Below are 14,075 nucleotides of genomic sequence, written 5' to 3'. Positions count from 1 at the left end.
TAAATTCTTAAGTAGAATATATGACTTTTTAGTGATTACTTCCAGGTCATGTTTGGAACTTGTCTTTAATATAGTAATCACTTTGCTCGTGGTGGCAAACTGTCCTTTTTACTGTATAGACTGTGCAGTATTGTCTCACCTGTTTGCTCAAATAACATTCTTAAATACACAGTGTGTCTCGGGAAGACAACAAAGAGTTTTACGGGCGAACCAGGCTATGCTAGCACGAGGACAACTGTTTAGGTCCTGTGAGTTGCTCAACCAAGCATGTAGGATTGCAAATCAGTATGAAGTATGTTGTCAAATACCTTATCAGAATGTCACTCCAGCGGCTACTACCTGCGGTAACATTTTAGAACCGTTAAAGACGTTCAGCCTAATGATAGTAAATTAGGCCTGGGCTTTACGTGGATAAGGAAGTTCACTCCAGAGTGAAGCATATGGCATTGTTCCTCTGGCTGCAATTATAGAGAGAGTGCGTTATTTTATACCAAGAAACTTTCTTTGCGGGGCCAGACAGGTGGAGCCACTCAGACTATGGCAGCCGGTCACAGTGGAAGGTTTAAAGGTAGGATAAGGTCTCTCTTTTGTTACTGACACGCTGGGGACAAAGGCGATAGCGCTTTTTTTTTTTTTTTTTTTTAGCGTACACGCCTACGGTGTCTCTGATACGATTGTAAAACGGCACCTCTGTGTTTGCTCTTACTGTTGATTCTATGCTTAGAGACAGAGGACGCATGCGGGTTTTCACTGTGGGCAGTTTTACCTTGCTGGATAGACCTGTATCCTCGTTATGTGAAATCAGTAGGCACGCTCACTCGCAAACACCTATGACTGCATTCCGTTTTCACTTTTGAAATTGTTCAGAAAAGAATAAGAGAAAACACAGTAGTAGTATATTCATAGTAAGTCACTTTGATCATGTGTATTGACTAACCGACGTCATTAATTCACATCTGTTATAATCAGCTCTAAGGAGTTTGTTCTATGACCAGAGGTCGCTAATTTGGGAGAGAAAAAAAAGCTGTGCTGTTGTTGTTGTTGTAATAAATTATTTGAGAACTCATGATGGGAAGTCTGACTTATGCGCCTGATATTTTAAAAACACTCAGGCTGTTTGCAATGTCGCATTTCTTTTTTTTTTTTCTTTTTTTTCTGGTAATCTCCGTAAGACTGCCTCGAGCTTTCTCAAATGGCACTTCCTTTGTTTTTGTTTATAAGCCTCCTCGAACAAACGATTCATTTCTTATTTTGAACAGTTTTTTAATGTCTTCTTTTGAATATTTTTTTTTCTGTTATGTACCATGTTGGTCACGTTCTCATTCATGCAGGGAAGTGACGTTTATTTGGGGGGGCCTAATTTTCTGGTTTTAATAGTTGATAATAATGGTGAATTAATACTGAAATTCCTTTGAATGCGGTTGCGGGTTTTAATTTTTATTATTATATTTTACAAAGGCTTCACGCATGGTTCAGCCAAATTTTCGAATAGGTAAAATAACATTTAGAGTGGACATATTGTATTTGTCAATCTCGGTAAAACTGATGTTTCACCCTACACTGGTAGCCTGCACGAGAGAACTCAATGAAATATTTTTAACTTATTCGTTAAATTTGCTCTTACTAAGGCCTTTGCGAAACACTCGCAGAACTGACTCGTTCTTTTTTCACTTTTTTGGTTAGTTTGTTCGATATTCGCTATGGAGGATGGTTTGGGAGAAACACCCCGTTGCCAGCCTCTTCTCAGTTGACCTGTAGGTGTGTTGTTGTGCCATCTAGTGGACAGTAACTTGATTTCTAAGTATTTATCTTGTCTAGAAATGCAATTAATCGATATGCTCTATGCAGCCGGCATCGGGAACGATGCCAGTAGAATGGAATATGACAATAGTATTGTGCGAGAGGTATGTCAAGAATGGACTCGTAGACCTCTGCATGCAGAGTGATGATGATGCAGCAGGTCAGCAGTGGTAAAAGTGAACCTGCGACACGTTCCTCAACCAATCACGGACCACCAGCTTCGTCTCATCAGTCCAATCAGGTGGTATCGGGCGGTGGTGGACAGTTCATCGTAGGGCAGTGTGAGCTCAGGGAGTCTGACATTCTCTTGTTTTGTCCTGCTCAGTGTCGCAGCTGTATCAGTGAGAAGGTGCAGGTCAGTCAGAGCCGGTCCAGCTGGAACTCAGGAATCAGGAAGCCTACAGTCAGCTGATGGGCATTCCAAAATTTTTTGCTATATATATTTTTCCTTCATTGGGGTTTTACCCAAAGTGTTCATTGGCCTTCCGAGCACGAGTCATGTAGCTCGTGGCAGTCTGCCCAATGAAACACACAGACCCCTGTAGCTACGAACTGGACAGTTCGCAGGTAGTCCATTTGCCATTATTTTTTAGGCTAAATCTATATGCTGTATGGGGAGACTTCAACCTGAAAATATTATATATTGTAAATATTTAACAAATTTCACTATTCTTTCATACCGATATTCTGATATTTACTATTTGAATATTCAAATTGTATTAAAGTAGTAATGTGGAGGAGGAGGTGCTCTTTCTCCTGTGCTCCATCTTCTCTTCCTGAGCAACCAAATCAATGCAAAATAAAGTGGCTTTGTGTGCCTAAATGAGTCTATATTCATTCAAGGTTTTTCCTTTTTCTGTCTATGCTGATCTGGTCGGTCAGGTTTAGTGAGATTTCAGCAGGACCGGTTTATCCAGGGAAAACTGGTGTTTGTGCTTTCTGCCAGAGAACTGCACCAACCTGTTCTCCTCCGTGTGATGCAGGCAGAGGAAGGGTGGTGGAGGAGGGAGGGTGTGTATGGAAGGGGGGGGGGTAGACGGGGCGAGAGAAAGACTCCTCCTAACCGCTCCTCTCCTTTTGCCGTTTTGTTTGTTCTTAATCCCGTTCCCTCCGTCCGCCCCGTCAAACGTGCCTTGCGAGGAAGCACAGGTGGGGGTGAGCGCCTTAACGAGGAGCTGAACAGGGGGCGTGTGGACGGCAGAGTGCAGCGGCAAGCGAGCCTGGGGTGTACGTTTGGCAGCGGGGCAGAGGGTGAGTTCGGAGTTTGCGTCGTTGGAGGAGGCAGGTAGAGGAACAGAGCTGCTATTCTGCTCTGTTGGGAGGGCTGCTACTGAAGTGCTGTTGAGAGGTGTGTGTGTGTGTGTTTGTGTGTGTGTGTGTGTGTGTGTGTATTCTTTTCCATTTTATGTTGATTGTTTTGGCAATAATATAACTTGTAACATTCATGCCAGAAAGGCACAGCTGAATTGAATTGTGAGGGACAGAGAGAGAGGCCTACAATCTGTATAGTCTAATAATTCGCATCGGGTGGTGATTGGTAGAAAAGGTAACTGCAATAAGGACAGGAGGGGGAAAATAAGCCCATAATGGAGTCTCAGTCTCAAACCACAAACCTGCTTTCCCTGTATTATTGCAGGATATTATCCACCTATCGCTTGCTTTAAGGAGTTACTGCAAATGCAATTTCAACCATACTTGATCAGAGTAACTGCAAAGTAGGCAAACTCTTCAATAAAAAACACATGAAAATAATACATCTTTCACAAATCACATGTAGTGCTCAAAGACATGGCACACAGTCCTTTTTTAAGATAGCAATCATGAATTCTGTAGACCCTTCATGCACCATGTAGTTGATTTAGCCAAGGTCCAATATGAAAAGGATAGAACAGAAATGTTTCCATTCTGTTTGTATACAGTCCTCGTGAAGACAGTTATCTTCATGTCTCTTGTGAAGCTATAGTTCTGTCTGTTTGTATACCTTCAGTGCACCTGACTGACTGCAAGTGCTCTGCAGGACAGATTCATTCAGATTCATTCTTGGGACTATAGCTCAGTGAGACCTATGACTGTGGTTCCCTCATATTAATATATCCAACTGAAAATTCAAAATTCCAGTTTAAAGCAAACATTATCCAGTCATGTAAATACTGGAAATGTATGTGCTTCATGTTAATTGAAACATTGTGCGAGTGTGCGCATGTATGCCTCTAATATGTGTTTATGGTGTGTTTGTGCATTTGTGTTTGTGCATTTGTGTGTGTGTGTGTGTGTGTGAGTATGTGTGCATGCAGGTGCGTGTGTGTGATGAGTCGATTCCCAAGCTCTGAGAGGCAGGTTGCCTCTTGCTCTTACCCTGTAACTTGGCACACGGGCTGACATATCCCAACATGCAGGCACACAGAGTGAGTGGGGGAGAGCCTGATGCTGGAAGCACACAACAGCAGAAAGCAGCAGAGCAGAGAGGCAAACTAAGAAAAGCACACGAATGCTGTACAGAAACGCGCCCATTCTCAAAGCTATTTTAGTGAATAGGCGGTTGAGTCTGCATTTATTTATAATAATATATTGCTCAATGGTCACAGTCACGTTATTTTATATGCTAGGAACAATATACAAGTTCAAAGTCTTATTCTATACCTGGGGCAGTTAAGAGTCATTCACAGGAAATTCAAAGTCTTTTTCATTTCAAAAGATCTACTGTTGAAATCTATGTGGTGAGTGTTATAAGTAGAGTGTTGGCAATTGGTTCATTTACTCAGGTGCCATACAGCATGTTCACAGTACGAAGGCATTGTGGGATACGCCCTGCCTAAGGCACTATATCAGTGGCTGACCACTCCTCTTAGACAGGTGTCTGGAAAATGCCCGCCCTGGACTCTCTCCTGGTCAGTCTCCTTTAGCATTAATACCTCCAACAAGGCAATACAGACAGGCCTTCCAATGCTCCATCCACAGCTCCCTAGCGTCGCTCCCTTTTTTTGTGGTTTCCTTCCTTTAACATCCCTGAGTCATAGCAAGTTGGACTTTTATCCTGTGAGTGGGAGCAATTGTATAGCACAGGGAAGGTCCAGACACTGATCTGAGATCAGCTCTCTAACAGCAGCGAATGGGCATGGCTTCACGTTCAATGTGGCACAAGAGATCAAGCTCTGCAAATGACTGTTCAACTGCTTCCAGATCAGTGAGGTGGTCATGATTTTGTTTTTTTTTCCCCTTGCTCTCTCTCTCTCTCTCTCTCTCTCACACACACACACACACACACACACCACACACACACACACACACACACACTTTTGCTCTGTGTATGTTTAAATTTCAGAGTATGTCCACATCAGGATGTTATTATCAGGGGACCAGATGCTGTTTAAGTGATCTGATTTTTGAAGTTGCAATTTTCCCAAGCACATTAGCTTGCAAACTCAGTGTGAAAGCACAGTGTGGAAAAGGTCATTTACAGTTTCAAAGAGATTCTGAGCTACTAGTGATGTTATGGAATGGCATGGTGCTGGCAGCATGCTGACTGGCTGCTTGGTTTTGCATTGCTGATATGACCGTGTCATTAGTGTAGGTACTCTAAACATGTATTGTGTCTCTTTGTTTGTCTCTGATACTTTTATATGTAAATACAAGCCAAACCCTCCCTCTTTCTCACGCTTTGCTATTCCGCCCTTCTCCCGCTCGTATATAGACACAGCACACACACACACACACACACGCGCGCACAAATAAAGTCATGCCTGCAGCACTGTGGTGGAACCAGTCCGACCAGGACGGGTCATAATTATTCCCAATATCTCCGCTCTGACGTTGGCTCTGCTATCCCAGGGACACAGCCAAGTCTGAAGGTCACCGTGTGGATACGTGATGTGTGTCCCGTTGGTTGCTTGCAAACGTACGTGTGCTGCGTCCTGTTGAAGGGCCGGATGGGCGGGTCTTGCTAGCCACTCAAGGGTTCATCCACGAATGACGGCATGTTTGCTGCATGCTGACAGCCATACTGAGAGCAGCACTATTTCAAGCAGTTTTTTACCACTGAGAGAGAACACACAGGCAGGGTTTTTTTTTTTTTTTTTTTTTACATTGGTCCTTCAGTGCTCAGAGAATGCCCTGGTTCTTCAATGCTCAGTTCTCTTGTAATGAGGAAGAGAAGCCAGTAGAATATTTAAAGTTCATTTCAGTTCCAATTTATTTGTGTAGTACTTCTTACAACACACAGCAGCTTTCCAGAGATGATTTATACAGAGAATCCAGGTCCAGACCCCTAATAAGCAAGCCAAGGTGTTGGTGTCAAGGAAAAACCCACTGAGAACAAGAGGAAGAAACCTTGAGAGGTGTCCTGAATACTATATATGACCTCCAATACTCAAACACCTCTCTCTCTCTCTCTCCGTCACGCGTGCATGCTCCATCTCCCTGCCTCTTCTTCTCTATTTATTTAAATTCAGTAAGCCTTACTGGGATCACCATGGTTTGCTAGAGTATTGCCAAACCATTTTTCAAATGCCATGAACTGACATTAAGAGATCAGTTTCAGTTTAAAAAAAAAAAAAAAAAAAAAAAAAAAAAAGATTTGGGCGTATCCCAGAGCAATTTAAAGAAATTCTCTCTCTCTCTCTCTCTCTCTCTCTCTCTCTCCCTCTCTCCCTCCCTTTCTGTGTGCTGTGGAGGAGGATGGCTGTGGAGCGCTTTACTGAACTCCTACACAGGCTGAAGGAGGTCCATGAGCAGGAGGTGGAAGGTGAGCCTGAGCATTTACTCTCAGCATGTGACAAATGGGAGGCCTGCTTGAGTTACTGTGGCTCCCCACTCCTCGCGGTCCTCTTCCCACGCCTCGCCACTCCTCGCGGTCCTCTTCCCACACCTCGCCACTCCTCACGGTCCTCTTCCCACACCTCGCCACTCCTCGCGGTCCTCTTCCTACGCCTCGCCACTCCTCGCGGTCCTCTTCCCACACCCCGCCACTCCTCACGGTCCTTCCCATAGGCTTTCCTGGCCTTATATGAGCAGCTCTTCAACAGCATAATAGTCATTGCCATTTAAAAACAGTCACTGTGTTTTATAATGTTCAACCTTCTGCATAATCTGAAGCATCTTAATGTTCGTTGGTCCCTTTGACTGGCAAGTCTTTTTTGTTCCTTGCCCAATAGGATGGCAGGAGAAGGTGCTGGAACTGACCAATAAGAAGAACTGGTGAGTCTCAGCCTCCTAAAGAGATTCAACAAGCCTCATCATTTGAATTTTCATCAGCTTTGGGTTTCTGTTTTCTGTTAATGGCAGCAAAAATGGCCTCTTGGTTCCCATTCCATTTGAAAGGTCCTTCTGGTTATTAACAAACCTAGCGGCTCAACATGAGGTCAAAGTAGTGGGGAGGTTACAGTTGGAGCCAGAATAAGGGTTAGAATTAAGGATAGGTCTTGGTTAAGCCTAAACTCAGGATTAGCAGGAGTGCAAGAATAAGGACAGAAAAAAGTGTTAGGTGAGGATTCTGAAAACCATCTAAAGCAGACTGCCCCATTATTTATCCCTTTGGCTGTGCTAGACCTCTTCAAAGATCGCACACTTTTTTCTTGTAAGCAGGTAACAGATTTGCTGTATCAGATACACTGTGAACTTTGTTTTGCAGTGATGCAAAGAGACTGGAGGAGCTGTACAACCGGAACCAGCAACTGAGGGAGCAACAGAAAGTTCTTACAGAAAACATTAAACAGTTGGAGAACATGTGTGTGTGTCTGTCTGTCTGTCTGTCTGTCTGTCTGTCTGTCTGTCTGTCTGTCTGTCTGTCTGTCTGTCTGTCTGTCTGTCTGTCTGTCTGTCTGTCTGTCTGTCTGTCTGTCTGTCTGTCTGTCTGTCTGTCTGTCTGTCTGTCTGTCTGTCTGTCTGTAGCTTCATCTAGGAATGCATGTAACATTGTTTGTTTGTGTGTTCACAGGTTGAGAGCAGGGCTGTGTGACAGGTGTAGGGTCACCCAGGAGATTGCTACGAAAAGACAGCAGGACTATGAGAGCTCCCAGCTCCAGAGTCTGCAACACATCTCTATACTAAGTAGGCTATGCAAATACTCTAACATACATATAAGTAGGATATATAAATACTCTAACACACATATAAATTCTCTCTCAAATGCATACAGTAAGGCTATATAAATACTCATACATAATGGGACTTACAAATACACTCACACACACAAATAGGCTGTATAAATACTTCCTTACACACATCTAATACTTTCTCAGACATGTATAGAAGGCTCTCAAACATGTACAGCAGGCTATACAAATAACTTCACCCACACAAATACTAGGGTATACAAATAGCCACTCACACTTATATAGTAGGCTATTCAAATACTCTCACACACACATATAAGTGAGGTATCCAAATATTCTCTCATACACCTGTGAGCAGGCCATACAAATAATCATACACACATACTGTAGGGCTTTGGGAATTAGTGATCAGCAATTAGGTACCACAACTCTTGAGCACAAAACTATACTTTTTAATACAACTGTCAGTGTGCCACTGACAGCTAATTGGTTTCTGTTTATAAATGCTGTATTTTTAAGTTACCTCTGAGAGAATGAGGTCATAGATTTCGTTTTTAGCTGACCTGATAAGAAGCGGGTGACTTATTTAATTACCAAGATCAATGGGCAGTTAGTGACTACTCCCTATTTAGCTAAATACTTCTTAAACTCTTTCTCTTCTCGAGTTGTGTAGGCATTTTGACCTGTGCAGTTCAGCTGGCTACAGGCTTTGCTCAGTTAGGTTGATGGCGGGCTTCTCTAAATGACTTCCTGCAATGTTCTTCTGCTTCCTGTCCTTGTCTTCTTCTCACTGCAGTGGCGGAAATCAGCGCCCTGATGAAGGACAACAGCAGGCTGAGAGGAGAGCTGAAGAGCTTGGGTCCACCGATGGAGTGAGTGGCCGTCCTGCCCCCTGTGTTTGGCTATTCAGTTGCGATTGTAAATGGTAATGTAAACTCAGCGGTAGCTAGGATTCCAATGATCTTTTTATTGGTCCTAGCTCCACATCAAAATGAAATCCTGAATTCCTCTTTCATCTTTTTTATACCACATTTGGCCCAGTGACCCGGGTTCAAGGAGCAAACGGGGGACCGTATTTCAGAGATGCCATATTTTGCGCTTTTCAGTGCATGTTGTCTCATTTAGGCAACGGAATGGGGAATCTGAGGAAGCAGGAACCCCAGAGGTCAAGCACTCACCTGACCCTGCCAGTTCCACATTTAACCTGATAACATCTGTGCTCAAGCCTGAACAACCACTACCAGGGGGCGCCTTTGCGCCAACGGCCACTGTGAAGAGTGAGGCTGAACGCAATCACTGTACAGAACCTCTAGCTGAGAGAGAGGAAATATCAGGTACCCATTCAAATCAGATGATACAAGATACACAGTATCAGTCCAGCTTCTTAAATTTCCTGTTTCCTTTTTCTTTCCCTGTTATTTATTTGTTTTTTTATGCCTGATAAAGGATCAGACCACAAACAGTTACAAGACTGGAGTGGAACACACCCTTTTGTAAGTGATCATTCAGTGTTAACACGTGATCAGTGTTAAGTGGTCACTTTATGTCACAGTTGAACGTTTTTTGCGAGGCCCTTGCTAATTGCATACCGCTGTGTGCTTGCATCCCTTTTAGGAGTCGAACAAGGGGTCAACATTTACTGCTAGTGCGGTGAGCCTCCAAGTGTGGAGGGATAAGAGGTGAGATCCAGTCAAAGCAGCCGATTGAAAAAATGATGTGAAGGAGAGAGCAGGCGGTGAGAGGTAGCAGCCCCAGCCTGCTGGACACGAAAGGCTGTTTCCACCTGCTTCCTAATTCCCTGGTTCCTCTCTCCCCAGAGCGGATAGTGCGGACTCTTTGCTGCCACAGCTTTCCCCCACCTCCCAATCCCACCCCCACCACCTCCGTCTCCTGAAGAACATCCCCTTTCTCTGCCCCGGTTCCTCTGAGGAGCGTCACACACTGATATCCGGCCCCTTACGACCCCATCCGATCAAGACGGCCCCTCCCATCCTCCGCTGGCCCCTCCCTGAACACTCTGATTTTGTAACAGTGGGGACGGGTGACCGCAGGGGTGGAGATAGTGATGGCGGCAGTGGCATCGTGGTCCAGCCGAACCTGAACCAAGACTCCGCCATGCTACGTTTCCCCAGCCTGCTTTCATCGGCCGGTGGCTTTGAGTCTCACCGGCATGTGCGGGCACTCAGCCATCTGCGGCCCTTGTGGGCACTGCCTATCGGCACAGGTCAGAAGAGCCTCTCTGAGCTGGTGGACGGGAAAGACGGAAGTAAACCGGCACCCATTATAGCACCACCCTGCTGGAAGAGCTCTGCAGTGCAGACTAAGCAGATTTTTGAAGACGGTGTAAGAGACCGGGATGAAGAGGACTTCCCTCTGGACCTGTCCAACGCCACAGGCTCCAAAGCCAAAGAAGCAGAGGTGGCGCAGTGTCAGTGCCGGAGCGAGATGGCTTCGACGTCATCTTCGTCACCTGATGCTCCTCTCTCCTCGCCATGTTCGGCTCAGTATTGCTCCAGCCCACAGAGCGACCTGCAGACAGGAGATTCTAAACCACAGGTCTTGAGATTTCACTTTTCAAATACTCAAGAGCAAAGCAGTAGATGTCATGTCATGCATTGAGTTGGCTGCGGAGAGCCTTTCCAGTGGGTGTGAGGATGTTGTGAGTGGCTTGCAAGCTTGTGTGTGTGTTTGTGTTTGAGTATGAGTGATGTTTTTCAAATGGACATTAACCTTCTAAGGCTAAAAGACAGTTAAGATTTCTTTCATGAAATTCGCAACAGATGGAGAAGACTAGGGAAAAGCCAAAAGAAGAGCATGATGAGCAAAAAGAGAAGAACGAGAATGTAGATTTCCCTGGGAACCAGAAGGCCCCCACTCTGACTATTTCACTTCGCCCAGGTAGGGACGCTCAAAGCCCAATAATTCAATTCAGAACAGATTCTATTCCAGTTATGCAAAATGGACCTCTTATTTTAGACATCTCCCAATAAATTATATGTGTTTGTGTTCATCCTTGCAGTTGTGATCCTAGAGTCACTAAAAACTAGACAGCAGGTAACCCCTCACCTGACACAGATCACCATTTAACATTGCCATGGGGATGTCTGAGGTGTCTGGCACTGTTGAAATTGTTTTTGAGAAGTGCTCTGCCTGTCCTTCACTGTGACAGATGGAACCAGACGCCGAGCAAGGTGGTGGCCCCCAAGAGCGGCAAGAGGAAGACTACGGGGCCCGCAGCACGAGGAAGAGGGCTACCCAAGCCAATGAAGGTGTGAGGGAACTGCTTGCTCACCTCCTTCACCTTCTTGTTCATTCATCTCTCCATCCATCTAACTTCAGTTCAATGTAGTATTTAAAGAGAGCTTCTTTGCAAGAAATTGTGCAACAAGAAATGAGCAAAAATACATCGAAATGTGTCCTGATATGAATTACAAATGCATCTTTGTAATTTCTAAAATCATATGTATGAAACTTTATTACACAGTATTGATCTTTTAAAAATGTGTTTAGATACATGTAATAATTAATAATTAGTAAAAATTTAGTGCATAATTTGTAAACATTCTGATTATTATAAACTAAATAGTCGAATTAGGCAGACTGACACAATTATTTACAGGCATGAAACTGAATCTCTGTCATGCAGTTGTGTAAATCTACTCATTCGCAGACAGCAGGCAGGTAGTTCAAAGTTTTCTGAGCTGGACCAGGAGACTACAGTGACTGCAGGCTACTGAAAACTGCCTTTCCTCTCATGACAGAGGTGAATGTTCAGGGGTAACATGAGCTGATTATATAGTGACACTGCTCTGCTGAAATCACTTCTTGAAAAGGTTCAGTGAAATCAGGGTAGATAGAAATGTGGAAGTGTAACTAAATAAAATCACTGAATCCACTGCACTCTGTGACCCTCAGTATGTCCATGAGCTATAGCACCTTCTATCATTTGTCCAGTGGATTTGTGCTGGACATTAGAAGTTTGTGGTAGAAAGGAATTAAGAATCCAGTGAAGCTGTTAGAGGCTGGTAATAATCCATCCATCTATTTTTCCATTCATCCATCCATCCATGCATGCATTCATTCATGAACATTCTCTTCCTCTTGTGGTGGTTTGGGATGTTTTCCTGCCTTAGGTCTTCCACAACATCCACACAAAGAGAAGAGAATAAGGGTGACAGTCATTCCCCAGGGATCCAACCAAGATGATCCAGAGCAGGGCTGAATCAAGGTTGGACTCTTTCTGTTTTCTATTTAAATTTGTGTTCAGTGCACCTTACAAAGTGAGAACACCTGTAAAGGCAATGATAATCAAACTAATTACAACAGCATGAGTAACATCAATGACCTTTGCTCCAAATACCTTCATAATGAAGTGTTAGAGCGTCTGTATGCACATGCGCAAGCTGAATGTGCTATGTTTTGTGCTCCCTTATGTTTTGAAATAATTCTTCTCTTTTCTCTTAGGGATATTTGTTGAGTCAGCACCCTTTTCACATTTTCAAATGAATGTATGTGCTTCATACCATGTAGCAGTTCATACCATATTCATGTTTTTGCTTTATTGTCTTACAGGCGCCCAATGGAGCACATCACTCACAGTGGACCTCCTACCTAGTTGCCTGCTGTCTCCTCATTCATCAAAATCTGAGATTCTTCTATATTCCTGTGTAAAACAATAGGTCAACCCTTTGCCTAGAAACCTAAAAGTGACATGCAGGGCCCACACCACACAGGAAAGAAACAAACGACATCTAATCTTAGCACTTAAGACTTTCTGAAGGTAACAGTTGTATGTTTCAGTCTAACACGGCCTGGCAACCAGGTTCCTCTTCCATGCAGTGCTTGATGTCTGGCCCATACTTTTTCCCAGTTTCCCTGCTCTCTTTGGCTGGACCAAACAGGAAGTGAATTACCAGCAGGAAGTCCTTCCTGTCCTGAGGCTCTAACTAAACAACATATAACTGGATATGGTTTCCGCTAGCCTTCTGTCTGTCTCTCTCCCTCTCTGCTTCTGTCTCTCTGTTCCTCCTATTACATGACTGTTGATTCTACTGCAGCTCGTTCCATCTCCTTACGAATCAGTTTCCACCATTTCCACTTCTGACCTGTGTTTTTGAATCACTTTCATAGTTGTAGTTACTGTTGGCGCTCCAGGCTATTTCTGCCCAAGTCAATTTTAAGGTCTTCACATTGTAAATGTTGTAAAAATGGAGCCCCTCCCCTTCCCCTTTCTGGTTATTGAGAACCAAACTCGGCGCACATTTTGTAAGAGTGAATTTTCCACTTGTGCTGGCTTGTAGGCATTTTAAAATCAGTAAGATAGCGGGCGAATAAATAACTCCTTTAGCTTATATCGCACACTGCCGTCCTTCCAATGTCATCTGAACCGAATCACTGCAAACTCATTGAGAGAATTATTTCATAGACCCTTCCATCTGACACACCAGGAAGAGGGGCTACATGCGCAGCTTTTGCAAGCACTTTTAGAGCAGACTCTGAAAGGCTTGACGGCATGTATATATAGGAAAAGAAACGCCATCCTTTTTTCCAACGTATACTGAAATAAAGCAGTGTGCATGATTCTGATGTGAATGGTGTGTTACTTTATTCTGCTCCATGCTGGTTCATGGAATTGCACTGCAGACAAGGTCCTCTGATGGAATGTGCATACAGGAACTGTATGTCATTACAAGAAATGGCGCGATGTTCGAGTATGGTTTCACAATATGTGAAGCGATGGTAGATCACCATGATAATACTATCGGAATACATCTCGCAGCATGTTTTTTTTCAGCATAACACAGGGGCTTAATGACTGCCCTCATAGTGACAAGGTTTTAAGTGCAACCCCATCACTATTGCTGTTGAAAATTTTGCATTTCTAATTTGATGTTATTTATGTATGATTTGCCTAGGAAGTAATATACATTACTTTTTGTGTAAATAACACTTCTTGTTGCAAACATATTACAAATGTATCTGTTTCTGAACTATTCAGAAGATAAAACATGTTTCTGAATGAATCACATAAGTTTGTTTGCAAATATCAACCTTAAATTATTTTTAAGCATGCGGTGCATTGCTCTCAGAAACACTTATATTTACGGAATTTAGCTGACACTTTTAGCCAAAGCGACTTACAATTATGACTGAGTACAACTTGAGCAATTGAGAGTTAAGGGTCTTTGCTCAGGGGCCCAGCAGTGGCAACTTGTCAGTGGTGGG

The 14,075-nt window shown here is 43.7% G+C and overlaps 1 protein-coding gene across 7 annotated transcripts; it reads left to right on the top strand.

Moving 5' to 3' along the window:
- Positions 1-399: 399 nt before the first annotated feature.
- Positions 400-13,428, top strand: rbbp8l (retinoblastoma binding protein 8-like). 7 transcript variants are annotated; one of them, XR_014119798.1, is made up of 16 exons: positions 2,848-3,051; positions 6,471-6,541; positions 6,951-6,993; positions 7,427-7,522; positions 7,733-7,845; positions 8,647-8,722; positions 8,976-9,184; positions 9,297-9,343; positions 9,465-9,529; positions 9,668-10,406; positions 10,631-10,748; positions 10,870-10,904; positions 11,020-11,119; positions 11,521-11,613; positions 11,984-12,078; positions 12,423-13,428. XR_014119798.1 is itself a non-coding variant. In XM_027007014.3 (15 exons), the coding sequence occupies exons 2-14, from the start codon at positions 6,475-6,477 to the stop codon at positions 12,070-12,072; spliced, it is 1,797 nt and encodes a 598-aa protein (XP_026862815.2). In that variant the 5' UTR covers positions 400-568; positions 6,471-6,474; the 3' UTR covers positions 12,073-12,078; positions 12,423-13,428. The 7 variants fall into 7 exon arrangements, 6 of the variants coding, with proteins under 6 accessions (XP_026862815.2, XP_035378160.1, XP_035378158.1 ...); XM_027007014.3 differs by lacking the exons at positions 2,848-3,051; positions 11,521-11,613 and adding an exon at positions 400-568; XM_035522267.2 differs by lacking the exons at positions 2,848-3,051; positions 11,521-11,613 and adding an exon at positions 477-568 and having other exon boundaries at positions 6,474-6,541.
- Positions 13,429-14,075: the final 647 nt, after the last annotated feature.

Source organism: Electrophorus electricus, chromosome 24 (assembly GCF_041902795.1).
Source record: "Electrophorus electricus isolate QZ-2024a chromosome 24, ASM4190279v1, whole genome shotgun sequence".
Classification (NCBI taxonomy): domain Eukaryota; kingdom Metazoa; phylum Chordata; class Actinopteri; order Gymnotiformes; family Gymnotidae; genus Electrophorus; species Electrophorus electricus.
Note: the sequence above shows the minus strand (reverse complement) of the source record. Positions and strands in the feature narration are given on the sequence as shown.

Bases quoted from the DNA above. Each gene is read 5' to 3' on its own strand.
- rbbp8l (XM_027007014.3), top strand. From the start codon at position 6,475: ATGGCTGTGGAGCGCTTTACTGAACTCCTACACAGGCTGAAGGAGGTC. The intron at 9,185-9,296 runs GTACCCATTCAA...TGCCTGATAAAG, and splicing joins TGAGAGAGAGGAAATATCAG to GATCAGACCACAAACAGTTA. The intron at 11,120-11,983 runs GTGTGAGGGAAC...TTCCTGCCTTAG, and splicing joins GGCTACCCAAGCCAATGAAG to GTCTTCCACAACATCCACAC.